Consider the following 27,926-nt stretch of genomic DNA (forward strand, 5'->3'; position numbering starts at 1 on the left):
TTACCACCTGCTGTCTCTCATGTCTTGCCTTTTGTCTCCTCCACAGATATTAGCTTACCCAAATCTGCAACAATATGCTACACAGCAGCCTTGCTCAAAGCGAGGGCGGTATCGGACAAGTGAGTATCTCTTTTCGTCGGCTTCAGAGCTCGTACAAGGAGCCCTGTCGTACCTTTGCTGCTATTTAAACGTTTTAACATAAAGCTGATAAACAGCCCCGAGCCCTGCCTTGTGTCTATAATGAGAGAATAGACTGGAGCAGTGCCGCAGTCACAGAGTGCAATGACTTTCTGACTACGGGACAAACGCACCTTTTGTGCACATAAACAAAAGAAAACACGAACAAAAAAACCCACATAAATCTGCACGACTTGATATTGTTCAATCAGTCTCACGGGATGCCAGATTGTCTCTCTGTTACTGTGTCTCATCTTCTCCAGGTGTGATGTTGGAGATTTTTCCAATTTCCAGAGTCATAAAATCAGTTTCCAAGCGAACAGTGTTGAAAATAAGATGTGATTTTATTTATTGTTCTGTCTTCCCTCTTCTGCCTCAAATAGGGCAGTGAAAGGGAAAGAGGGGGCATTTCTTCTCAAAGGCAAAAAGCAAACTTGTACTTTTAGTGATATTTTGTGAGACGTAAAACTAACGGTGCACAGGCAAAGCAAAACTTTACTCATCTAAACCAGTGGTTCTCAGACTTATTGAAAATATTCATCTCTTGAAGTAACACCACTGTCCCCAACGTTAAAATACAGTGGTGTAATAGTACAGACTTTTCACAGGAGGCAGATTTATTCCCAACTCCGATCACATACCCTTACAGTAGAACAGTATTTCTGATTTTCCTCCAAGTACCACCAGAGGAAACTGGTACCTGCACCTTATTACATATGTATATTTATATTTATATTTATATTTATATATATATATATATATATATATATATATATATATATATATATATGTAAATAATTTCTTTCCTACTTGTATTACTTACTTGTATATTGTTTATTTGTTTGTTGATTATCTATTGTTAAGCTGCTGTAACGCTGTTTTCTCTCCACTGTGAGATAAATAAAAGCTATCTTATCTTATCTTACCACAGATCTAATGTCTTGTGTGTGTGTGTGTGTGTGTGTGTGTGTGCAGGTTCTCTCCCGAAGCAGCGTCCAGGCGAGGACTGAGCACAGCAGAGATGAACGCAGTAGAAGCCATCCACAGAGCGGTGGAGTTCAACCCTCACGTCCCCAAAGTAAGTCTCAGGCACAGTTTAGACCTGGTATTAACATCCGTATTACAAGTGGACATCATTAGGTAGGACTAGGGGATGTCACCCATCAAAAGAAGGTTTTTACTGAGAACTACAGCGATGTGTTTTAGTTTCGGAAAATGTGTTGTGACTGGGTGAATTGGCAGTCATTGCTGCGATTATAAATTCCCGAAGGAACTGTGTAATCTGCATTTGATGAAAGTTGATGTCAAACTGGCATCGCCTGTCACTAAGCATTGTTCATGTTTTCTCTCTCTCTCTCTCCCTGCTGCGCGTCATCTGTCTCCACTGCCTCTCCTCCTCCTCCTCCTCAGTATCTGCTGGAGATGAAGAGTCTGATTCTTCCTCCAGAACACATCCTGAAAAGAGGCGACAGTGAGGCCATCGCCTACGCCTTCTTCCACTTGCAGCACTGGAAAAGGGTGGAGGGGGCGCTCAACCTGCTGCACTGCACCTGGGAAGGCAGTGAGTGCACAAACACCACCTCCACACCACACACACACACACACACACACACAGAGCTGTTCAATTAAACAAACACAAACACTCACACACACAAACAGATTGTGGAATCCTCTGAAGAGTGTCGTCAGTAGCTGCTGTGCTCTTTGTGTTTGCAGCGTTCAGAATGATCCCCTATCCTCTGGAGAAGGGACACCTCTTCTATCCTTACCCCATCTGCACAGAGACAGCCGACAGAGAGCTGCTACCCAGTAAGAGACACCCTGACACACACACACACACACACACACAAAAGCTGCTTAAAGGGATAGTTCAGGTTTGTGGTGGTTGTACAAGGTACTAAAGTTTGGTGCAGGAAGTAAGCAGAACAACACACAGTCCATAGACAGGGTTCCCACTGGTCCTTGAAATCCTTAAAAGTTTGTGAATTTGGAAGAAAAAAGTGCTTGAATTATGTTTAAGAAAGAAGTAACGTTGATATTTAGGTAAATGTGCGTAGAGAAAATGACCGTTTTTACATCCTGGTACACAGGTGATGTAGCTCCATCAGTAAATTCAAATGTATTCTTTTTTTACTTCAGTATTAAATAAACACAAAGCAAACTTTGCACATGGCCAAAGATACCACACACTATTATTGATGCTCCATCAATAATGTATATTTAATGTATATAGAAGTGTTTGTAACTTGAATTTCTGTCACTGAAGTTGACAAGAATATAAGTACACTGCTTATTTTTTGTGACTTTTTCTTTATTGAAATGCAGAATTTCTTTCACTGATTAAGGAATTATAATAATTTATTGTTTCCAAAGTGGCACCAGTGTTTGTGAGATAAGATGATTTCTTCTCGCTACTAAAAAAAGAAAAGAAAAAAGAATTGCTAATGAAAGTCTGAGCGCCAAAATGTTCCACAAGTAAATTTGTCAATGCCAGTTGAAGAGTGTGTTTAAAATCCTTTTACCTACGTGACACAAACCTGTCAAACAAGGCAACAATAGACCAGCAGCTCCTCTGTCTCAACAATCTGATTGTTTCTATGAACTAAGGTATAATTAGTGGAGCCTTTTTTTTAGGTTCTGTAAACCTGTGTGATGTTCTGTATATGTGTGGCTGAAAACTAACGTTATGATGTGTGTTTTGTTTGTGTGTCTCTGTGTGTCCTCGTCCTGCGTGGAAGCAGTGTTTCACGAGGTGTCAGTGTATCCAAAGAAGGAGCTACCCTTCTTCATCCTCTTCACAGCCGGACTCTGCTCCTTCACCGCCATGTTGGCTCTGCTCACACACCAGTTCCCTGAGCTCATGGGAGTGTTCGCTAAAGCGGTGAGTGTGTACACACACACACACAAACCCGATTCTAACCCTAAAACCAGGTTTTAACCTTCAAAAAGCCCTTTTAAGTTGGGAGGACCAGACAAATTGTCCTCACTCCTTATCATTTATGAGGTTTTATGGTCCTCACAAAGACATAAATACAAGTACACACATACAGTTACTTGGTTTATCATGTTCAGGAAGCTTCAGAACAATAAATCCAAATGATTGTGTTGAACTCTGACCTTTTCCCTGGTTCTGCCTACACTTTGGTCAATGAGAACTTTTTAAAATGTCAATTTCCTTGGCCACATTACGCCCGCTGAATGCATCTGCATATCCAGTCCCGCTCTTGACCTTTCTTCTTGTGCTGTCGCTCAGCCAAAAAAAAAAAAAACTGCCGCATCAATATCAAATCTGCTCCGGGGGGATAAACTGATTTGAATTAATTTGAAAGTAAAGATCCTGGGACTCTTGTCTCACCCAAATCAGCCAAGGTTAACTCCACCTCCCCCTGCTAATCTCACAGGATAAGTCCTTTGGCTTCTCCTGAAAGTCTTCTGTCTCAATAAACTTTCTGTTTGAACTTCTCCAATCCAGTATTCTACAACGTAGACACCGTTTAGAGCCGGCATTTAAATGTAAGGTGAAGCTTAAAGCTGCAGTACGTAATGTTTGGTGACTATTGTTGTGATTATTCTGCCTCTGTTTGGTCTTTGTGAACAGAAGTGATGGAACATTATTTATCTGCTGCGTCCTGAGCTCTGTCAAGCAATACTATCAGTGCAGGGGCAGGTGGAGACGAGATGCCTTTATCCCACCAAACTGCTAAACAGCAAAGGCTTTTTCTTTTAAGCAGTTCACTTCTGAAACTTCGGTACATCAGTGTATCTTTGTATTTTCAGTTGTTTCTCCTGCCTGTTTGAAACCGTCTCGCTTTACTCGCACGGTGTCGCTGTTGCCTCTTTCTTTCTTTCTTGGTGTAAAACATATCACTTCCTGTGTGCAGCATGAGAATGACATTAGATTTAAACACCGCTGTGCTGCACTTAAGAAACACCAAGAGAATCCTGTCATTTTTAACCTGTAGTAGCAGCAGCAGCAGCAGCAGCAGCAGCAGCAGCAGCAGCAGCAGCACAGGACACACACTTTTCAGCACGTCCTTTACTCACAGCAGCCAGCAGAGGGCGCTGCCTCGCCTGCCCCTCCTCACTGCCCCACAGGCCCTGCAGTGCTGTGCTGCTCGCCTGGAATGTGGGTGAGCTCATCTCTCCCCACTGATGTGACACTATCAGTGGATACCATCTCACTTACTGAGGGCTCACACACATTCTTGTGCAGCATCTTCGTGAGGACACTCGTAGACATAAATGCTCTCCCTAGTCCCTTACCCTAAAACTAAAACCCTCAAAAAGCTCCTTAAAGTTGTGAGGACCAGCCAAGATGTCCTCACAAAACTTGTCTCTTAAGGTGGACTGCAGTCCTACATCAGGTTTAAGTGCAGTGATCCCAACATATTAGTAAAGTAACTTCTACCTTGTGTGCAGTGCTCCATGAGAAACCTGCGTCTCTGTGTCTCCACAGTTCCTCAGCACGTTGTTCGCTCCTCTCAACTTCATCATGGAGAAGGTGGAGAGCATCCTGCCGTCCAGCCTCTGGCACCAACTCACCCGCATATGACCTCACACACCACCACAGAACCAGACCCCGGAGAAAACCAGAACCAGGAGCCGACCTCCAACCGGACAGAAACAGCTGAACTGAAACCCAGAATGCTGCATTGGACTGAACTGACCACACGTCTGTGCCAAGATGAAGAGTTCAAAGCAAACGGGCGCAAGCGGTCGCCAGGAGGACGAGGAGGAGGAGGAGTGAGGCGAAAAACACAACACAACACAACACAACAACAGCAGAATCCAGAATTGGTTTTGACTTTATTTGATATGTTTGCATTTTTTGGGTTTTCAATCATTTAAAGCTGTTCTTTTGTTGTACAAAAAAAGAGGTGATGAATTGCCATCGTAAAAAAAAAAAAAAAAGTTGAAAAGACGGAAAAAAAATTACAATAAAGGACTTTTTGTGTATCGCTGCAAGTCGGCTTCTTCTCGCCATTTTGATTCACGAGAGAAGCAGTTTTTGAAGGGCCTGAAGACGACGATGGGAGGAGGAGGAGGAGGAGGAGGCGAGTGAACACGACACGACTACACTCACTACTGTCCTAACTGACACTGAGGTGATGCTTAAACATTCATTTTTAGCTTGAGTTCAGTTAAAAAATAATTAAAAATATCTCTTGTGATAAGGGTTACGAACCACCATGGCCAATTTAAATGATTAAAACAGCTGCTAAGTGTTCGAAAATGACGTTTCAAAGCAATATTTTCAACGTCACTGTTCACAAACGCAGAGCTGGTTTAGCTACAGTCCTGCGCTCTGTCGCCCTCTTCCTCTGTGTCAGTGGTACTGCAGCCTCACAGCAGACAGCTGCTCTAATTTCACGTTCTTCTCCACTTCACTCCCTCACCTTTAGGAATTTTAAATAAAGCCAGCCTTTCTGTGTGTTTTTGCATCGAAAAAAGACGTTTTCGACTGACATCTAGCGCCACCACCAGGATTTGTGAAGTAGTGATTGGCAGGAAATCGTTTTTGGAGAGTGCAGTATTCTAATATTTGCAGTCGGTGTGTTGTGAGTACAATATCATCTCAGGAGGCTGAACAATGATGTGGTTCTGTATGAATATTTCTTTCCACACAGGAGGATGAAGATTTCCTTATTTGCACATTCTAAGCCTCAACATTTTCTTTCCAGATTAACTGGCTGGTAAATATGACTCGACTTATTGTTTGCCCTGTTGTATTCAAACTCAGTTGGGAGGAAGCTGGCTCCCGCTTTAACCGCAGCTGCGTCGGTGCGGTAAGAATTCGTTAAAACAGTTTTTATTGTTGATGATATTGTGCGTTCTCTGGTTCCAGTAAATGGTTCCATAAACTATAATCTGATTTTAATTTACAAAAATATTTACTCAAACACACACACACACACACACACACAGGGCCCTGTCTGATTAAACTCTGCAAGTAAAGGATGAAAAACACCCACTTATCTACAAAGAAATGTGTTGAAATATTGTTGTGATCATAGGTTTATAAAACAGATTATTAACAAATAGATTTTTTTTTTTTACATTTGTGAGAGTAAATAAATAGAGTGAAGGAAGAAGAGACTTTACACCTTTAGACAAAGGACAGTAAAACACTTAGACACTATAAAAGTCTGCTCTTTCCACACCTGGTGCTGGTTTTATAAGACTCACACTGAATGAGTAACTTGTCTGTAGGTGTGTTTGTGTGTACAGGATGTTAAACTGTTGCTGCAGCAACCGGACAGTGGACAGATTGGTAAGTTACCAACAATCACATCAACAACGCTGATCCATGTCGTGTCAGAATAATGGGACAGATTTTAGGTTATAATTAAAATCGGCAGTGACAGAGTGAGCGGAGGAGGATTGAGATTGTTTGTTTTGGTGATTTCATGTTAATGTACTGGAAGTAAAAAGTAAAAAAAACACTTCTTTAGGTATCACGTGTACCTAATAAAGTGGTCTGCTGCTGCTGTAGTCGGTTTGCTTCAAGGTTTGACATGTTGTCCTGCAATCCTGAGGTTCTGTTGTCTTTCTGTTATTTCAGACCAGTCTGCTCATTCTACATGCCTAAATGTATTAAGTTGCTGCCACGTGATTGGCTGATTGAATAGTTTTATTAACAAGGAGTTGCTTTTTACATTTGCTCTATTTTTTGCAGACACTCAGACCTGGCAACCCTGCTGTTGCTGCTGCTAAACAAACAATGGTGGCTTTGAGTCTGCTTTACATTAACCTGGTGTCAAAGGCAGCACAGAGTGACACCATTATAACAGATTATATAATGTCAGATGTCATTTCAGCGTGTCAGTGCTCGGGGCCTCTTTCTCCTCTGTTTACTTACAGAGCGTCGATTTGACCCAGGGCAGATCAGATTATGCTGCTTCTGTTTCCTGGTGTGAAAACTCTTGACTGCAGCGTCACTGTCACAGGTTGTCTGTGTCCAACAGCAGATCTTGTCAGGCAGATTAAAGTGATGACACCAGATCTGTGAGGCCAACATGACCGACCTTATCTGCATGGGTTGCTTTGGTAACGGCGTAGGTGTGACCACATTTGCAGTGTTTTTTTGTTTGTTTTTTTTAAAGGATGCAGGAAAAATAGGAGGAGCATCAACTCACCCCGTCAGGTCACAGTGTAGAACTCCTCAATTTTACAAGAATAACTCAGCAGCAGCCACTTTATTAGGTACACAGGACACCTCAGTGTTCCCGCTGTGATCTGCTGCTGCAGCTCATCTGCTCTTCTTCATACATCGTCTGTAGTTACTTTTGTAATTCCATCATTTCCAAGCAGTCTGATCATTTCCCTCTGACCGCCGGCATCAACGAGGCGGTTTGTTTTCTGGATATTCTCTTTTTCGGACCACACCTCTGAGGCTTGGTTTAAACTTCAGCAGGTCGTCTTGACCTCGTCTACTTCCCTAAACGCAAGGCATCGAGTCTCTGCCATGTGATTGGCTGATGAGATGTTTGCATGAATAAGCAATTGAAGGTGTACCTAATAAAGTGGCCTTTGATTGTATTTAGAAGACTCTAAACTCCACTGTGTACCAGCACTGGTTTTGACATTGTCGTCATGTGTCGCTGTAGAAAACTGATCCGAATCGGATTTAAATCCACCTCTAAATCTGGTTTTAATGTGTCAGGTTAAATGTTATCTGACAATGTGAACAAACATGCGACTAATATCTTACAGATGGAGGAACTGGATCATCAGATAAAAGACCACGAGACGGGATGAAAAGCAACAAGACGAGCTACTGTTTGATTGACAGGTGATCAGGTGATGTTGGGGGGGTGGGTGGAGTCTATGCACTATCCTTTGTGTGTGTGTGTGTGTGAGTGACTGCTCGGTTGAGTCCAGTGACGTCACGTCTGGCCTTTACACGTGTGCACGTCCACCTGCTGCTGGCAGTCGCGACAGTGCACCGCGCAGCACCAGTGGAACTTGCACTCGCACTTGGAGGTGCGGCTGAGCCGCGACGTGTCGTAGCCCCGGCCGCAGCACATCACCTCGCAGCCGTCCACGCCGCGGGACGTCCTGTTACAGACGCGGCCCCCTGTCCCCATCGACCCTGGAGAGAGACACAGAAAGAGAGGTTTAACTGAAGGACTGAGGACGTTATTCACAACAGTCAGAATCAGAGCCATAACAATTAATGACTAAATTAATCATCAACTATTTTGATTAATCTGTCTCTTCTGCCACTCAATCCTCCTGAATATTTCACATAGTTTACACTCACAATGATTCTTCCAGACTAAAAAAAAAAAGAAGGTGAGATTCATTCCATGTCAGGATTTCAGGCGTCTTTCACCGATACCTCACCGAAAAGTGACCCTTGCTCCAAGACGGACACCAGGAATGTGACTCGGCAGAATTTGAGCCACCCGTTTGTCCAATCAGAGAGGGTTTATCGGTTTACGGGGAGCCAATGGGAGCGCGGCAGGAGAGCTCGGCCCGCGCAGTGAAGATGAGACAGGAGGCGTCTGGGTAAGACGATGAACGCTAAGACGACGGAGAGATGAGAGATTGATGATAGGAGCCGTCGGCCCCGCGCTCCCACTCTTCATCAGCTCTTCATTTTACTGCAGACACACACACACACACACTGACTGTACAACCTCACTCTCTTGTCTTCAGTGTGCAGAGGTCATGACTGTGTTTATTTTTGTTTCGAGTCAACACCGCAGCCTCATTAAGAGCGACCATTATAAACCTCACATCTGACGACAGCATGTGTTCAGTGACAAATATCTGCGGCTGTTTTTGGAATATTTACCGTCTTTACGTCTTTTTCGATCAGACTTTTGTGTGAGCATTTATTTGGCAGGTGTGGTGCGGGCTGTGTCAGTGAGATGCGTAGCGTGACGACAAACAACGACATCGGATGTGACACAACGGACAACAATGGAGGACACCCAGCAGCTCTTCGTTTCCCTGCTCGAAGACGTCGAGCTTTGCATGAACGAGACGTGCGGGTGTTGAAGAACCCTAACCCTAACCCACAAACAGCTGACTGCTGTGGGTGGAGCCGGCCTAGCTCCACCGGTATCATTTTCACTCTGGTACCCAAAGGGAAGGGTGCCAATAAATGGACCAGTAGGGACTGTTATTTTGGTGCTATTCCAAAAAAACTGTTCTGTATTGTTCTGTACCAATCCCAACTGTTCCACTCAGTGGAAACACAGCTGAACTACAAGCAGACAAATTCAGCAAATTTCTTTCCCAGATTAAACGTCAGATGAACGACAGACGCTGAAAACAGCTGATGTTTTAGTTCAAGTGTGTCGTGTGTAACCACTGAAGACGTTTAAAATACAATTCCTGCTGAAAAGTGTGTGCTGCTGTGGACTGAACATGCTACTGTCTCACTGAGGAGTGTTACTGAAGAACATGTGTGTGTGTGTGTGTTCAGCTGCCGTCTCCTGTATAAATATAGGTTCAGAGAAAAAAAAAATATGATGTATTGACTTCAAGTACCATCTCGAACATTGTCCTGGAATTTGCTGGTGTTTACATTCTGCTCTGTGTGTGTGTGTGTGTGTGTGTGTACAGCGTCTGCGCGCCGCTCTCTCGCCAGGTAATATGTCTGGGCACGACCTGAAGCCCTGCCCCTCTCTGGCAGAGCGCCCGCCCGTCATCCACGGTATTCTGCACTGCTAGGGGTGACATCACGGCCAGAGTCCTTCTCAAAGACCTCGCTCTTGGCGTCTGCTTATTGAATTAAGATGAGGGGGCGCCGAGAGATGAGTTTAGCACCTGAGCCTCACCGGTGCCGAGGGAAATTGATTTCACACTTTAAAGAGGCAGAGAGGGGCCGTCTCACATCTCTGTAGGCCCTGTGTGTCTGTGTGTGTGTGTGTGTGTGTCATGATTGATAGTTAGTTTGCATGTCTTTGAGAGGTTTGTCAGTGAGTGTGATGGGAGGAAGACCAAGAGAGAATAACTCAAAGTGTGTATTTCAAGAATTGTTGTGCCTCATATTTCTCTCTCTCTGTGTGTGTGTGCATGTGTGTGCGTGTGTGTGTATCTCTGTGAGGACAAAACCATAAGAAGCAGGAACAGTTTGGGAAAGTGAGGACATTCTGTCACGCTTTATAAGTTAGAGTTTATAAGTTAAGACCTGGTTTTAAGGTTGGAATTCGGTTTATGTCAGGGACTGGAGAGTGCATTGTGTCTATGAGTGTCCTTCCTAAAGATGGCTGTACAAGAATGTGTGTGTTGATGAGGTTTTGGGTCATGCTGCGCATGCGTGTACAAGCCTGCAGTTTGATGGGTCTGCATCAGTGAACTCATCCTCATATAACATTTGCAGCAGTGGTGGGGATTTCTCACCGGGAACTCGCCCTCATGTGTGTCTCCTTGTTTCCTTTGAGCACTGAGTTGTGTGTGTGTGTGTGTGTGTGTGTGGGGGTACTATAGTTGGATTTCCTCATACAACCTCAAGTACGCTTCCATGGTTACCACTTTCTTTGTTGTTTTTTGGCCCAAAACAAGACTGGACTGGATAGTGTGTGCGTGTGCGCACGCAGGGAGCATGCGGAGTCAATGTGTGTGCATGCTTTGCTGGGGAACCAAACTAGAGGTGTGCCCTCCACGTAGGGTCCGGGTGACGACATTTACGTCATGCGGACTCTAGTGGACGGACGTGACCTGGCTGTGAGGACCAAGTTTGGTTCAAACCCATCATTTTGAGGACATTGTAAAATGTCCCAATAGCTTAAGGGGCTTTTTGAGGTTTACGTCAGAGTCATCGTGATGGTTAAACACGGTGAGATTGGGGGCTGACTCCACTCCCCCTACTGTCTTTTAGTGGAAAACCAGCCCTGCAAGATCAGGATCAACAACCTGTAGTCCCCAGGAGGTCCTCAGGAGGTCCTGAGGAGGTCTCCCTTTGCGAGAAACACGGATTGCTTCATGGCACTACACGTGATAGCGTTACTTTAGACGTTCATCATTGCAGAGCCTGCAGAAAAGGAGCAGAGAAAACTGTGAAGCAGGGAAGCTCCATTGAAAACAAGTGAGAGGGGGAGCGTCAGTTATGAGTTTTTATGACAGTGAGGATAAAGCAGATGGATGGACGTTTGCGGTGGTGTCGTAAAAATATCTACTTCCAAACTGTAGGGGGAGCTCCATAGCAAAAAAGTCAAAAAAGTGACCTCTTTTCAGACTTTCTGTTCAGGTTTGGATTAGAGATGATGGTTAAGATTAATGTGCTGGGGAATTCATAATGTCCTCACAAGTATGGGGAGATGTGAGTGTGTCTAAATGACACAGTGTGATTCCGTGTACAGTATGTGTCATGACTCAGGATTGAGAGCGATTGAACACGCCTGTCTCTGTGTGTGTGTCCCAGGGGAGCTGCTCTTTAGAGTGAGGTTCTCATGAAAGGCTCACAGCAGACACTGTGTGTGTGTGTGTGTGTGAGTGTGTTACCTCACACTGCTTACATGTACACAGTCCATAAAACCTTCATGTCTTCTGGGAGGCCTCTTCTTGTTCCCTAATGGGGCCCTGAGATCTTGAGGTGCATCAGGAGGTGAGAGGTAAAAAGGATTTGAGAGGGGAAGTAAAAGGACCAGAGTGTGCCACCTTTCACGTTATGTTGTCTATTAAATAATTCATCATTGGGTCCTTAAAGTCTGAGGCAATAGAAACAAACACTATATGAAGTGTTGACTGCGCTGTGAGCGACTCCTGCACCGAGAACCAGCCTGAGACACAGGCCTGAAAACATGGAACATCAGGAAAAAGGATCACCTAGTCACACGGGTCAGAGTCCAATGCCAATATCGCATTTTCACCAGACCTGACCTGCGAGCAAAGTTTCAAGAGTTTATATGCAACCTCCTCAAAAATGACCGTAATGACACACAATAATAATAATAATAATAATAATAATAATCTGAATGATTACAATAAGTTCCTCACACAAATTTGCCGTTTCAGCCCCTGCCATTCGTGATTGGGCCCCAATTAAGTAAAAGACTAATCAAATAATAGTGCGTATTCATAAATACTGTCCTTAAAGAGTATTAGTGTTAGTGGGGACGCCTTAAATAACAGTGAAGACACATGATGTTGAAATGGGACACAGACAAAATAGAAAGTAACGTGGTGTGTGAACATAAATGTACAGCAGTGTGTTCAGTAGGTGGCCTGTGTGAGTTTACTGTCTCCAGTCATGAAGGACGGAGGAGACGAATCGTGGAGACACACTCCAGACTTCCCCCTAGTGTGTTTGTTCTATTGTGTTGTGCCCCTGCTGTGTGTCTCCTTTAGCTGGACATCTGTGCCCTCAGGTGTGTGTGTGTATATGTGAACTTGTCTGTAGTGGACTGAGAGGACACATTTTTAAATTAAACCTAAAGTTGTGAGGACATTTTGTGTGCTTAAGAGGTTTTTCTAGGGTAAAAATTAGATTTTGGGATTAGGATTGTAAAGTTTAGTTATGGGTTAGGTTTAGACATTCATGTGATGGTTAAGGTTTGAGATTAGGTTTTGTTTAGGCTGCATAAATGAATGCAAGTCAAAGCAGTGTCCTAAGAACAATAGCTGCACAAACCTGTGTGTGTGTGTGTGTGTGTGTGTGTGAGCAACAAGGTGATTTATAGTGATGTGTGCTGCTCTAAGGTTTCAGCCTACAGAAGTGTGTAATGGCTCTTAAACTGGCCGACACCCGATCGCCACGGATCATCTGCTGCCTGGCAGGCAATCACCCTCTTTGAGACACACACACACACACACACACACACACTCTCTCCGTCTGTGTCTGTCTTAGCTTTCTCTCTCACAGTTTTCAAACACAAACATTTGTTTTCCTTCTCACTCTCCCTGTGTAACGTACACACTCACCTGTCACTTTATTGAAACTGTACAAGTGTTCAACGTCTTGTTAGCGCAAATATCTAAGCAGCCACTCACACCGCATCAGAGGACGACCTGCTGATGTTCAAACAGAGAATCAGAAAGGGGAAGAAATGTGATTTAAAGGTGCTAAACCTCATTTATAAAAGCAGTTCTCTATGAGGGGTGTCACAATTTTCTCTCTCTTTTAGCGCAGGTGGGTCTGACAATTTTAGACTTTGTCTAGTTTAGTCTAGGATCAATGGTTTTATGTCATGATAACTCATTTCATTGTCTTATTCACATTTCGATTGTCTAACATGGTTATTGTAACAATTGTAAATTGTAAACTAAGTGTAAAAAGAAGAGAAGCTATAGAGAGTCATGTAACTCTGTGTTGCTCTGAAGCGATCCAGCAATCTGTTGTTAAGCTCACTAAATATGACCTCTGACCTCAAATAACGTTATCAATCATGGAAGCAAACACCTTTGTAGTAAAGTGTGACCTGCTTGGCATTTTGTAGCGTGGTTCCAGTACGTTCCAGTATGGTTTTCCACCACTGAATAAGGTCACATGTCTGATGCTACAAACACGTCTATAGCTCTAGTTATCCCTTTAGTTGAATTTTACGGAAGTTTCCTGTAATGTGGACAGAAAATTTGCCCATTAATTAGGGTTAATGGAGGTGTGTTCATAGTTAACGTCTACGTCCTTATGATGCATGTGGAGATGTCATTGAACATGGCATGGTTGTTGCAGCCAGACAGGATGGTCACACATTTTCAGAAACTGGGATTTAACCATCTTTAGATTTTACAGAGAATGGTCCAAAACATAGAGAAAATCCCCAGTGAACACAGATTATCTGGGCATACCAGACACGGGTGGACTAAAACAGAAGACCTCACTGGACGCCGCTCCTGACACTTGAGTAGGTGAGTGTACATTTTGAAATCTCTTCCAGGTATTTGCCTGTGTTTTGTTGAGTCAATCAAGTAAAAACCCAACAGAATTGTTTACTAAAATGAATCTCAGTATGGTGCATTGTTAATCATGTATTCATTCCTTGAAAGAAAAATTCAACTACAAATTAAAATGTAGTACTGACGAGAAGAGAGAGAGTTTCTGGAGCCGATACTTGAGCTCCGGGATCACTTTACCACCTACTGTCTCATGTCAGGAGCTTTTAGTTTAATCACAGAAAATACACACAAAGCTGTAACTAATCACCACACAGCTGGAACTGTGATTGACGCTGCAGCTACAAAAGCTACAGTAGCAGGATGTCAAACCCACTGGCTCTGTAATAACAACAGTTAAGAGAAAGCGTGGAGACATGACAGGATGGCACTGACTGTGAAGACAACCTGGGGGTGGCTGGCGGTGCTTAAAGTCTACAATATCTGAAGAACATGTTTATCACTTTTGTCGCAATAGCAAAGTCCATAGAGAAAATAAGCACTTTTACATCATGGTACGCAGGAGGTACCAGAAAGAAAAACACTGTTTTTCTCAATGGACTTTGGTGTGAGAGCATGAGCTGTTGGAAAATGCTGTCAAACAGTGAGATATAAAGTGCAAACATATTCCCAATTTACTATAGACTTCAGTACGCATCGATTTTAGTGGGTGAGCATTTTGTAAAGTGGGTAAAAACTTAGTCCCAGCTGAAAGCAGTTTTCACCGAGAGACAATGCAAGTGTCAACAACCACACTTCAAAAACCCTAATATAAACTTTTACCAACCAATCTCACTAATTCTGATCAGATCAGACACTGAACAGAACATTTCACCCGCTGAAAGATTTCACAGAATATCTTTGATCAGAAGCTTGAAAAAATGCTCAAGAAACATCTGTTCACGCTCATCCTCTCAGGCTGAACTCTACTTTAGTGTGGTTCATTTGCACAGCTGAGAACTGTGTTAGAGTCGTTTGAACTCAGGTGGAACCAAATAACCGAGACGCCTGACATTTCAGGTCTATATACACAGAATTGAAAGCCTCTCAGAGATGTCAGTGATCGCTGGCCTGGATCTGTCAGGGTGTGTCTGCGGTTTCAAGTGAATTAATTCCATCTCATTCCATCTGACAGCTCTGCTTCACCCACGCGGCGACTGTCTCGCAGATTCTCTGTTAAAGGCAAAGGATGACAGATGTTTACCTGACTCGTGGTCCCGTATGCAATAATCCGGCGAGTTCTCAAAGTACACCAGGTCGTTCTTGCTGGGCCGTTTGAAGTGTGCGTGCGCGGCGGTGAACCCAGTGCCGTACTGGTTGACGACGACCTGCGCTGCTCCGTTGTAGCGCTTCCGCAGGTGGTCGCCGGTGCGTCGGAAATCGGCCATCGCCAACCAGCAGGTGCGGAGGCTGCACGACCCGCTGACACCGTGACATTTACACTCCAGCGTCATGAAGCGCTTCACTGCCTGCCACAGAAAACAGGGGAGAAACAAAGAGTTGATCACAAATACATTATCTACCAGAGGCAATAACTCTGAGACAGCCAGGACAGTTTTATTTACATTTAATCACAAAAAGTGCGCTAGAACAATCAATTATATAACGACAGTTCATTCAGAATCAGCTGTTTCTCACAATTTTCTTCTCGTACATTCTGGCAGCATCACAGCGCATTAAACCCAGTGGAAGCTCAGCTTCAAATGATTTCTTTTGGATGGCATGGAATTGTTTTACTTGACCGTGGTGAGCACTACGGTGGTTGAATGTGGCAAAAATCATCACTCCCAGAGAAGCTCAGCTTCAGTCAGTGGAGTAGTGGTTGGTTAGGGACGCTGGGCTGATGCATGATGATTATATATGAGATTACTTATACAGATGGAGACACATTTTCTGGTGCCCAACAATCTCTGTAATAACTTGAAACTGACAAAAGTAATTGGCTTCCCATTACTGTTTAATGTTTACTCCGTGTTTAACACAAAAAAGGCTTTAAATAATGGAACTAATTGTAATGGCATGGACAAAAATGATGGGACCCTTCACTTAAAATTTTATTGCACAGCCGTTACCGTTCGCAGTCACTGCCAAGTGAGTAGTTAAGCCCACTCCTCCTGAGCAAACTGCTCCAGCTGTCTCAGGTTTGAATTCCTTCTCCACGTTGTATTGATGTTTAATAAGATTAAGATAAAGACTCAGAGAGGATCATTTCATAAGTCTGCTGTTTTCTTTATGAGCCATTCTTGTTTGTTTTGGTTTGTTTTTTTTATCTGTGTGCTCTGGGTATTTGTCATGTTGGAGAAAACTAAGTTTTCTGATACTGAGCAGGGTTTTTGCTCCAGTTGACCCTAAATAGTTTTTAGAGCGTCCCACGCAAGACAAAGCAAAATGGCTCCAAAACATAACCAGTCAGACGTATAGTCTTCTTTTCTTTGAGAGCTTCATTTTTGATGTGACGATGCTAAAATGCTTCAGTTTTTTCTCATAATTCTAAAGAATATTCTCCTCGAAGGTTTACAGCATCTCAACAAACATTGTTTCTATGCTGGAAAACACATTTCTCCATGTCTGTATGCTATTATGTTATCCTGAACTCAGCTTTGAATCTGATTTATTCCCTACATCCCTATCATCGCAAACCTATAAATAACCCCTCTAGCCTTTATTTCGTTTAATTTATTTAAATGTTATTGTTTCATATATTCATTTTTTTTTGTTATATTTTCCTTTTCTCTCCTTTAAACCTTTTTCTGTATTTGTTGAGAAAAATATGTGAAAATTCAAGTAAAAAATCTTTTCCCTTATCCTCGAAGCAAAATACTGTACATTTGAATATTACTGATCCTTAAGGATTTCTTAAAACATGTAACGTGATTTAAATGTCCATTAACACATTATGGCTGAAGATCTAATGCAGAATAACAGGTGGGTATTTATGAGGCTGCTGCCAAGTTTGCCACAGTGGTTTTAGTGTTTAGTGACTTTAACTCTTCTTGATTCACTGCAGTTTTTTGTTTGTTCTTTTCTACCAGGTGACTCAGTTCTCAGGTGAGAGCACCCTCACCTTCCTGCCGGCTCGATTGTTGTGCAGGTTCATGAGAGCCCGCGCGTCCCTCTCTTTCCTCTCCTTGGCGTCGACAAAGGCCTGGCTGAAGCGCATGGCGTGCTCCACGTGGTCGCTGCAGCCGCCCCAGTCGAAGGTGCCCTTGGCGTCCTGCGACGAGCCCTTCTTAGTGGGATCGCAGGAGCAGGAGTCCAGCTCCCCTTGGCTGCAGGCTCGCGCCAACGTGTAAACCACACCGGCCGAGGAGATGGCGTACACGAAGGCTACCTCTCGGCTGCCTGAGGGGAGAGAGAGAGAAAAAATCAAGATGATTAAAGATAAAATAAATTAGAAGGTGAATATGAGTGTCTGATTCCCTTCAAAGCTTAAAGTCATTGAAAACTTAGAAGACGTAAATATGATGTGTGTCAACTGTGGTTTGTGAAGATCACACATGTCTAGAAGTCACGTGAAAACGTCTCAAATCATAGCACGATTACATCTATATTAGTATCACAACGATCAGTGTCATGGCTTAAATACAACAGCTCCTCCCACACACACAGGTTAGTTCAGTTTTTCCAAAACATTTTATACAGAAACCACCTTTTAAAGATGATTACCTATCTACCTATCATCACCCAATTTACAATATAAATTGTGTATTATAGCATTTTTACTGCCATTTTTTCCAAATAATTTATCAACTTATTTCACTTTAAAGAGATACAGTATATGTTTGATAAATGAATCACATCTTTATTTTGTGATTTAATAAATCTTAAAAATATATATTTTCTGTGGCCCCTACCCAGTGTTTTGGGACCCACTGGGAGTTGGTGTGCAAACACTTTCATCCAATAACTATTTCATTCATTGTGACTCAAAGATGACCTGTGGACAGAGCCCTGCAGCTAAAACCAGTACAGTACCAGTAACTGAAAACCAAGAGCATTATTTGTAGCATCATTTATTCTTTTATGTTAAAAGTGGCCGTGTATTTTTTATTCATGTGTGGTCATATGAGGTACTGAAACAGTCAACATTGACTGCACTGTGTCCCCTGCTTCGAGATCCAGCCTGAGACACCGACACTCGTCCAAGACGTACAAATTAACAGCTACTAAACTAAAGGCTCACATAATAAAATCTTATAACAATAATTATGTCATATAAGTGTTTGTTCATCACCTTTTCTCATTTTTAACAGCCTTTTTCCCCCCCCCCAAATACAGACTGAAGTTTGTAAACCACTACTGCACCATACTGCAAAGCTCATTCGGACATGGGAGCTGCTCGCCTACTGCAACCTCATTGGCAAGTTTGTGTCACTCCAATAAATCTGAACAAAATATTTCAAAACATCAAAGTCACACAATAGTACATTTGCAATGACTGAAGGAGGCAAATTGATCAGCAAGTCCTGTATGCCTTGATATAAAATCACACATTTTCTCTATGGAGTTTGGTGTGTGTGTGTGTGTAAGAGAGAGTGAGAGCAGTTTTCACTGAGAGCTTGTGTGTGTGTGTTTGTCTTACGCTAGACTCAGCAAAGATGGTGTACACAGCTCAGCTGATTGTGTCAGTACCTCACACAACATCACTTCAAAAAACCTGAACTATCACTCCAACCCTATCAATCTGACAACACTTTCATCTCGCGATATCCATCTGACCCGGCCGATAGCACAATTTAAAACCATGAGAAACTCTGACGATCTTTCAGAAGTTACTGCTACCTGTATGACCCTTGTTTGTGAGGCTTTTATTTCACGCAAGAACTAGAATTAAAAAAAAACACACACACACACACACACAAAAAACCTTCATCTACTTCCAAGATGGATAAACATCTCAGATTTACCAGCAATGCCCTGATATCTGCTCTTATCTTTGCCCTCCATGTAGCAGAGGAGAGATCTGAGAGGGATCAAAGACCTGTGTGTGTGTGTGTCTGTGTGAAGGCACATGAAGGCACACAGTGTGACGGCAATGCAAGATGCAGATTGTTTGACATACAGAACATAAAGCTGCCCACAACTATAATTTCACACTGTAAAAATATGTTAAATCTGAGTTGAAACGAAGCACAGTGTCACGTCATTGAATCTCTCTGCATCATATTTTGTTCTTGTGTTTCTCTCTGCTTCACACTCCTCTTTAGTTTGTGGAGCACGGCTGGGGATTCAAGCACCTGCAGACACGATCAGGACCAGGACATGCACCTGCAAGTAAGTTTGTGAATTTCATTTACATCTGATTATGTGCAAAACTATAATGTCCAATATGAGTTCACACGAAAACTCAACCTCAGCCAAATGAAGATGCCAGAAAATGTAAAAATGTTTCTTTGTATTTCAAATAGTTGCATTTAATGTGAGTAAGGATTCATAACACTGTATGTTAACACTTTAACACCGAGCATATTGCAGATGACACGATTGCGCAAGCGCACTTTGCATTACCATTATTACGCAACAGTTTGTGCTACTTGAATCGGAAAAATTCCAGCTGTTTTTGAACGCTGAGAAGAAGAAGAAGTCAAAACCAAAACCATGTGGTTATTACGGTAATTTCACACGTGCTGTTGCAGGAAGCCAGTGAATTAGCGTCTTTGTCACCAGAGAGGAGAGAGTTGGAAAAAAGCCTGTACATAGTTTCAATTTATTTGGCCTATTTTTGGACATAAATATGATCTTAAATATGTTTTATACTGTTCAAATTTCTAATTTAACACGCACAATCTGGTGTTTGTGTGCAACTACAGTGTTTTTGTAAATAAAAACGTTTTGTTTTTCTTAATTTTAAATTGTTTATACACTATTTTATCATGCAGTAAATTGTAAATAACTGCCAGATATTTAAAGGTATTCTGGAAAATGGGCAAAAGCACTTAACTCACAGGATAATTTGATGGCCCAAATTTGAACATTTGAACACAAACATGCATCTTTATTTATATTAATGAACTAAAGCTTAGATATTAGGTATTAAACTTGAGTTCTTGTTTCATTCCTCACCAAAATGTGTCCCACTGCTGTCTGCTCTGATTTTTGTAGTTTGTTCTTTATTGTTAATGATTTGTTTGTTTATTATTATTGGGTTTTGTGGGGAAAAAATGAGATGAAAACATATCAGCATGTACATTCTGGTTCCATATGACCAGCGTGCACAAATGACTTAAGCAGCTAAGTTGCGCGTTACTAACAAGGTTAATCAGGAAAATGCTGGGGGGTGAAAAACTCCTGTGTAATTGTTTGAAATTAGCCTCCTGACATTGACAATAAGAAGCTTCTGACTGTGCCTCGATGTGCAGTGATAATGTTGTGTGACATGGCCAGGGTCTGGGTGGGAGGTCTGAATACCACACAGCTGATTAGAGGCCCCAACATGAAACAGAATAAGTCAAAGGATCCGCCTTGCAGGTTAAATCTCAGGGCATGGGAGAGGAACATCAGGCCGCCAGGTCCAATAAAAAAGATTATGACTTGTTATAACAAGTCCTCACGGTGGAAACGGAGTGATTTTAGCTCCCGAGACACACAGTGACACATCAGATTTGACGGAACGCTTCTGCACTGATTTCACCTGTCGTGACACACCGCTCATCCACACTCATTTCTTCATTATTTCAGTCACTGGCTGCGTGACAGCATCTTCTCTGGCCTCCTCAATGGCCAATACATCACACGCCTTCTGCAGTGAGCATAAACAGTGCTAACAAACCAACGGCCATCTTCAAAGTACAGAGATTAGCTCTATTTAGAAAGAGTCAATATTTCAGCCATTCCTCTTTTGAATGAGCTGAGTGCAGAGTAATTAGATCACTGAATCAGTAGCTGAAGCATAGACTGTATATAAAATGTGGACTAATGGAGCTTTTCCATTATACACTTCAGTAGTGCCCAGTAGTACAGCACTACTGGGCTCTACTCAGTTTGATATCACACACGTCATTTTCATTTACTATAGTACCTCTTCAACATGTGTGGTGACGTTGTTTCCAACACAACACAAAGACACAAACTAGTGATGAGCAAAGCAGTTGTTTTCGGTGTGCTGAATCATTAGAATCAGTTAATTAATAAGATTAGTTCAGTACTTCCTGCATGACCAGGGCGCAGACTGGACTGAAATAGGAAAAAGACCACTCTATAAAATATTGAGATTTTGGAAATTTTCTTTGCTAACTGTTGGAGATTAATGATTAACAATTAAAGTCTTTTTTTAACTGATATACAGTTCGGCATCATATCGCAATTCCTATAATAATAAATCAAAATAATCCCAATTAGATATTTATTCAAAATCATTCAGCCAAAATTGACATAGAAAATAATAAGTTATATAATAATAATTAGAGTCACCTTATCTATTGCTCCATCTTAATCTAATGTCACCATACCAGTGTGTGAAGTATATGTGACAAACAGGAGGATGATGAGAGAGCAAATTATCTTATTGGAAATAAATCGACCTATTGGACCTAACTGGATTAAAATATAGTTTCGCTAAAACAATAATTGAACAAACTTGTGAATATTCTTTTACTGACCAATAATCGATGGACTTTTGAGTGGAAAATGTCAGTGCCTTTGCCTAAGAATATCCTTAAACAACTAACCCCTTTGTCCAAACTGTTGTGTAAATTTTCTTGCATAAGCAAAAAAATCTGTACACAGCACTGTAACTGAATACCGAGTAACGCTGACGCCCCCGGCAGAAGAACAGACTGACGGAGAAACCAGTCGACTGCACTGACATGATAAATGTACAACTGTAAAGTGAGACGTGGTGTGGAATGTGATCCAACTTGAGTGAGAGAGAGAGAGAGGGAGCAACGGAGAGAAATAGAGACATGGTATGTGAAGAAAGAGGACGATTTGATTCTGCAGTAAATCTATCACACTTTATAAAACCAACCACTTGTTTGTTTTAACTTCAGGCGTGTTGTCAAACATGTTTGTGAGTGCAAACAGATGGGTGTACTGTAACACATATCATGATTCACGCTGCCCCGCCCCCACGCCGAAAAAAAAAGGTTACCAACAATGACCTGGAAACACAAGCCAGCGTATACAGTAGCAGGGATTCTAGTAGCTGTGTAGTGTTAGAGGCACCTGACAGCACCTCAGGTCAGTGTGTCATGAAGAAGATGCTTTGTACACACATTTTCTGCACCTCATCCCTGCATCTCACTTACAGCACTGCAGGGGGTGAAACATGGACCGTCACAATACCACAACATCACCTCAAGACGAACACAAATGTTCTGGTGGTGTTCGCTTTGATGGAGAGTTCAGATTTTCTGCAGTGTGTTTGTCTGTGATACTAACTGACAAAAACTGATTTGACTTGCTTTGTTAATTGCTCACTCTCATGCACCTAACTCCATACAGAAAATCTAAATTTTTAGCATGTGAAGACACTGGAGTTGATGCTACCTGCTTAATACCACTTCTTCTTACCTCGGTAAGGTTGTGTCACTATGTCACAACCAAATTATGGATTTCAAACACAAAAGTCACAAAATAACACGTTTGAACTCACTGATGGCGGCAGAAGTGGATCAACAACTCAATGTGTGTCATGATGTAAAATAGCTGATTTTCTCTATGGAGTTTGGTGTGGGGAGGGAACGGTTAACAGAACGTCAAAACCTTTAAAGTTCACAGCAGAAAACTCATTTTTAAGATTTTGTAGACTTTAGTGAGCATTGATTTTTAAGCTTATGTGAATAAAAACAGTTTTTCCTTGTGTCCCTGCTGGCAGCCAGTGAGAGTGAGCATCCATGTCTCAGTCTGGTATAACATAACACAATAACAGAAATGGATATGAACGGCTCCAAATTAGTGAGTGCAAGTAAAATTACAGTCCTATTCATTCAAAATCAGTTTCTAAAATCAATTTATGCTTTATTTTTCCTGACTGTCCCCTCACACGTCTAACATTCCCTCCACTCACTGCGTAGCAGCAGGCGTCCGAACAGGTTGTGGTCCCTGGTGGTGGTGTTGCAGTTCCAGCGGTGGCTGCGGAACTGATGCTGGCACTCTGAGATCCAGTCCTTCATCCCGGCCCCAATGGCCTGCATCACTCTGGGGTGTTGGCGACACAGTTGGCGCTGCTTGTTCACAAGACCAGGGATGTTGTCGCACATCACCTGAGAGCCTAGTGTGCCCATGTACCTGCAGAGCAGAGGGGCAGGTGGAGAAGTTAAATCATTTTCTAAGCCCATTCCATCATTCAGAAGGTTTTATTGGCAGGCACTAGAGGTGGGAAGCACTAGGTACCTCATCATACAATACGTGACACATGGTCCACGATACCAATAATATCACAATACAGCCGCGATATCTGTCTAGAAAACAAAATGTCTGTAGAAAGTTAAAAGTGCAGGATTTCTCTATTTATTCATCACATAGAGAACAGAGTGCATAAAGTCATTATCCCGTTATCCTGTTGTCTTCAGCCAGGTAACTTGCACCCAAGTTTCCTTCATTCATTTGAGACATGAACTAGAGGCAGCCGGCAAGTGAAACTGGCAGGGACTGTTTACTAAAGAGCGCCTTAATTTATTAATTAAAACATTGATTTTCATGCACAAGGAAGGACGATGATATATCCCCAAATCACTATTTTGACCCACACCTACTAAATATATACTGTAACTCATATAGGTATGTTTGTAGAAGTGTGTGATGGCTTTAAATAAAAATCCTTTAGTTTTCATGACTTTAGAAGAAGACTTTTATAATTATTTTAAGCAAGGCTCTTTTGTGATGGAGGCCACCATCGTGCCACCATGTTTCTACAGTTTTCTCCAGAAAAGACAAGACGGAACAGGTTAATATCTACATGATGAGTATAGTCTTACAAATTATATATATTATACTTTAAAACATCTGTATCTATGGAAACATCAGCTGATTCAGGTGTTTCATGTGTGAGGGCTACGTTGTTTTCCTGACACACCTGGAAAAGGAGTGAGCAGAGGGAGTCTCACCATGAGATGTCACTAATTCTCACACACTGGAACTTCAAGGGAAGAAATAAATAAATAATATATTTGTTCATTTGCCTGAACTAGCAGCAAAGTGAATGACGGGTAATAGAGAAATAATGTTATAGGCTAATAGACATTTTTAAATCAGTTGATATGGATATTTCTGTCAATTGGTTATTTCTCTCAGATTATAAATGAAAGACGAAGAAAGCTATTTTCTTTACCTTCTTGTTCAACAGAGAAAACTTTGGTACTCTGTGGTAAAATACTTGAAAGTGATTAGATGTGTTAATATCAGCACACAAACACTGTTTGAAGAAAAGTAATTGCCATTTTTACTATTGAATTATATCCCAGACAAATTGAGTAGGAACAGATAAATTAACATCTCTGTTAAACTATTCTGCCATGTGTTAATACATCAATTGGATTTGATATTGCACTGTACGGCTGCAGCATAAATGAAATGCGTTGACTGGACACGGGGCACACTCAGAGTAAACAATGTTGAAGACACAAGGCAAAGAGAAAGTGTTGAAATCTCTCCTAACAAGTCCACACTCACATGTACCTGCACAAGTGCACGATGACAGACTGCTTAAAAAACGTGAACACATGCAAACTCACACAGGCTGCACAGACAGAGAGAGCACATAAATGAAATCTGTTTGTGTAGTAATGTTCAGAGTCAGTGTGAAGCCTCTTCACTTCACAGATATTCATTAAACAGAGTTTATCGAGAGAAAAACCAGCAAATGAAGACAGTCAGATGGTTATTTATTGTGGAAAAATCTTTGTTTAAATGTTCTGTCTTCAGGCCATTTATGAGATTTTTCTACTTTTCCTATATATGTATGTATATACATATATATACATACACATATATCATTTTCTTCAATAACAACATAACAATGAGGGAAACCACAATTAACTGGTTTCTTCAACTTTGAGTCAGAAGCAAATCTTCCTCTTTAATTATCTCACATTTTACCGCGATAATTATTAATATCACCCGATTTTAAATAAATAAAAGTTAAATAAATTGAATTTGCTTATTGGTCATGATATTATCACATTTATATAGTTCTGTCTTGTTTTGTTGTTGTCTTACTTGTAAACAGTAAACTAATCAAAGGCTATAATCTGTCATATTTCCATGTTAATATTAAGTAACGTGCAATTTCCCCATAATATAAATAACTGACCCAACTCAAATTACACTTAATTTGAAGAGTTATTTAAACGTGGCAGTTTGAAATAGTAACAGGTCTTTGCTTGGCATTTGAATGAAGATAGAAGTATATAAGAAATAAAAACATAAAAATTGGATGAATTTACTCACCACCAGGACGCATCGACCTCCCCGGCCATCAGCCAGCAGATTGCTATAGACAAATAAAAACATATTCCACTTGGCATTAAGTTCATATTAACCAGTCGTTGGTCCTTTATGGATCTGGACGGAGCATTTCCACGGATCGGGGTCAAATATGGAGCATGAGAGAAGTCACAACTTCAAACTTGCATTAAAGTGCGTCTCACACGGCAGTTGGTGGACAGTGCGTGGACGCGGGTCTGCGCGTAAAAGCCATGCGTGGCTCAGACTCCACAGTGCTGCTGCTGCTGCTGCTGCTGTGTAACAGTCCAGAGGAGATTCTCAGAGGAGATAGGCAGATGATGTCCTATCAGGTTTAAATTGCTTTACACAAGGGGTGGGCAGAGTCCCGACTCAGGAATGAGGTGAAGAAATGAGATGTCTGAGAGTATCTGTTCAGGCTGGTTTGATACCAGACAGGCTCTGGCCCGCGTCCAGACCGGAGCTCCAAGCGCATGGAGACTCCACTGACACTGACTGCACCGATGCGTTCAGGGACGCAGCCAGCTGTGGGAGGTTATTTGTCCTGCAGCCTCAGCCTGTCACTGTCTCCCGAGGGGAAAACAAGAAGAGTACGAACTCGCTCTCATTCAAATAACAATTTAAAAAAAGGTCTTGAGTCACAGACCATAATAGACAATCAAGTACGAGTTTGTTTACTCTGGAAATTCAAATGAAACCTGGATTTTAAATGTTCTCTTCAGAGAAGGAACCGTTTTTTTTGCAATTTAATTTTTATTGTCAAATTTGCCCAAAATGAGAACCTGTGCTTTTTTTAATTTGTTATTATTTGAAATTGTATTCACATGCACAAACCCTTTTGTACTCTTACCGAATACAATATGGCAGGTGCAGTAAAGAGTAAACATGCCATTTTAAAATAGATTTGTGATTTCTTACCATAGCATTCATTTGCAAACAAGTGTGTAATGATGCTCAAAAAATTGTGGTGCAATGTCTGTGGAAAACGTGTTGCTTGGGCCTGTAAAACATCTGAATAATTTATAGTAAATAAGTAAATACAAGATATGCTACTGTAAGTGTCTTTAGTTTCAATTAATAATTGAGCTCCTATTCATTGAAACGTCTGTGTGCCCGTGTTTCAGATTAATTAAAAACCTTTGCCCTGCAGAGTTGAGATTCCACTGCCACACCTGACGCACAGGTGCCAAATATTTCTGATCCCCAAACGATGACGCATTGTTATCTTACAGCCTTATACAAACCATCAGCCAGACTCACTGAGAACTGAGGAATGATTGTTCAAAAACAGGAGGAAAAAAAAGCAGGAGGGAGGAAGAGGAAAATTAGGCACTGATTCTCCCAAAGCAGCACCTAAAGGTGATGTGTCCATTTCAATTGGATTATCTATTGCAGTCTTTTTGAAGTCTCTCGGGGGAAAATCTGTGGCTCTGTCACACGGTGTTTCCTCCATCTTTGATCAGGCCCGGGTGTGTCTGGAGCTCCAGAGACCCTGAGCAGATGAGATTAATGGACAAATTGGATTTTTTCCCATGATCCCCGTGGAAGAGAAGCATAAAACAACAAGGAGATTTAGAGTGCTCTTGCAGCTCTTCTCAGCCCATTGAACACCACTTTGTTTTCACTGCAGCGCTGGTTTGCGATAAGTCTGTGATATAAATCCACCTTAATTGGAGTCATTTGTTCGCAGACTCACCAAATCGCATTAGGACCGCTGCTCACTGTATTCCACTGCATGTTGCATGAGGACAAGAGTAAAGCCTCTCTAACGTCATATGTCTGCTCACATCTCCACCTCTTACCTGCAATATAGTTTTTGACAGTGAGTCATCAGAGCGGAATTCAGCTGATAATTCACCAACAATCAGCCAAACGAGGTCATAGAATCTTAGTTTTCCTAAGGGATGAGTCGATACACCTTGGTATGTGTCCAATACTGGAATACCCAATAACTGGATTAGATATCAGAAAAATAAAAATAAATGCCTCATGTGTATATATACCCCAAATAGCTTTATAATTGTTCTATATGTGGACAGAATATTTGTTATATAGTTGAAATCGCTGGTTGTAAATGCATCAGCACAAACATGTTGTGAACAGCTTAGTTTAGGACTGGTATTGACATTGGCATAGGATGTGGAGAAAAGTGTTACCGAGCCATCCCTAGCTTTCATAACTGTCTTTTGTAACTGAACATTTAACCTATGAAGTTGATTAAGGCCACACAATCTTTACAATGTAAAATAATGCAAAAGACTGGATAAGTAAACATCACTGCAGCTGTTTTTAAATTGTCCCAGCAAACCATTTCTCTCCTAAAGTGACAAATTGTTATTTCTCTTATCATTTTAAAGCCATGTATGCAGCATACTGTTTCAACTTTGGATAGAGCCACACTGTTTTCACCAGCCACAATCACAAATTTCATCCTACTTAAACAGAAAAACTATAATTGTAATCATCGCTATTTTTTTTCAAGCACTGAAAATCCATCTTTGACTGAGCAAACAAGAGGA

General features: G+C 41.7%; 2 protein-coding genes across 10 annotated transcripts in view; one reads left to right on the forward strand and one right to left on the reverse strand.

Moving 5' to 3' along the window:
* Window positions 1–5,142, forward strand: part of LOC131469916 (suppressor of tumorigenicity 7 protein homolog) — a 47,558-nt gene extending 42,416 nt beyond the window's left edge. For 7 of the 9 annotated variants that reach the window (XM_058645343.1, XM_058645341.1, XM_058645345.1 and 4 more), the window contains 6 exons: window positions 47–119; window positions 1,153–1,255; window positions 1,588–1,738; window positions 1,894–1,986; window positions 2,916–3,058; window positions 4,634–5,142. In XM_058645343.1, coding sequence (XP_058501326.1) covers window positions 47–119; window positions 1,153–1,255; window positions 1,588–1,738; window positions 1,894–1,986; window positions 2,916–3,058; window positions 4,634–4,729 — 659 coding nt within the window. In that variant the 3' untranslated portion in view covers window positions 4,730–5,142. The remainder of the gene's footprint in view (window positions 1–46; window positions 120–1,152; window positions 1,256–1,587; window positions 1,739–1,893; window positions 1,987–2,915; window positions 3,059–4,633) is intronic. The other 2 variants (XM_058645344.1, XM_058645347.1) reach the window with 1 other exon arrangement.
* Window positions 5,143–5,376: 234 nt separating this feature from the next.
* Window positions 5,377–25,932, reverse strand: wnt2 (wingless-type MMTV integration site family member 2). Its single transcript, XM_058644697.1, has 5 exons — window positions 25,393–25,932; window positions 23,012–23,232; window positions 17,069–17,346; window positions 15,209–15,473; window positions 5,377–8,269 (listed from the first exon to the last, which is right to left on the reverse strand). Exons 1-5 carry the CDS (start codon window positions 25,476–25,478, stop codon window positions 8,064–8,066), a joined length of 1,056 nt encoding a protein of 351 aa, XP_058500680.1. The 5' UTR covers window positions 25,479–25,932; the 3' UTR covers window positions 5,377–8,063.
* Between the last annotated feature and the right edge of the window lie 1,994 nt (window positions 25,933–27,926).

This window comes from Solea solea, chromosome 12 (assembly GCF_958295425.1).
Source record: "Solea solea chromosome 12, fSolSol10.1, whole genome shotgun sequence".
NCBI lineage: Eukaryota > Metazoa > Chordata > Actinopteri > Pleuronectiformes > Soleidae > Solea > Solea solea.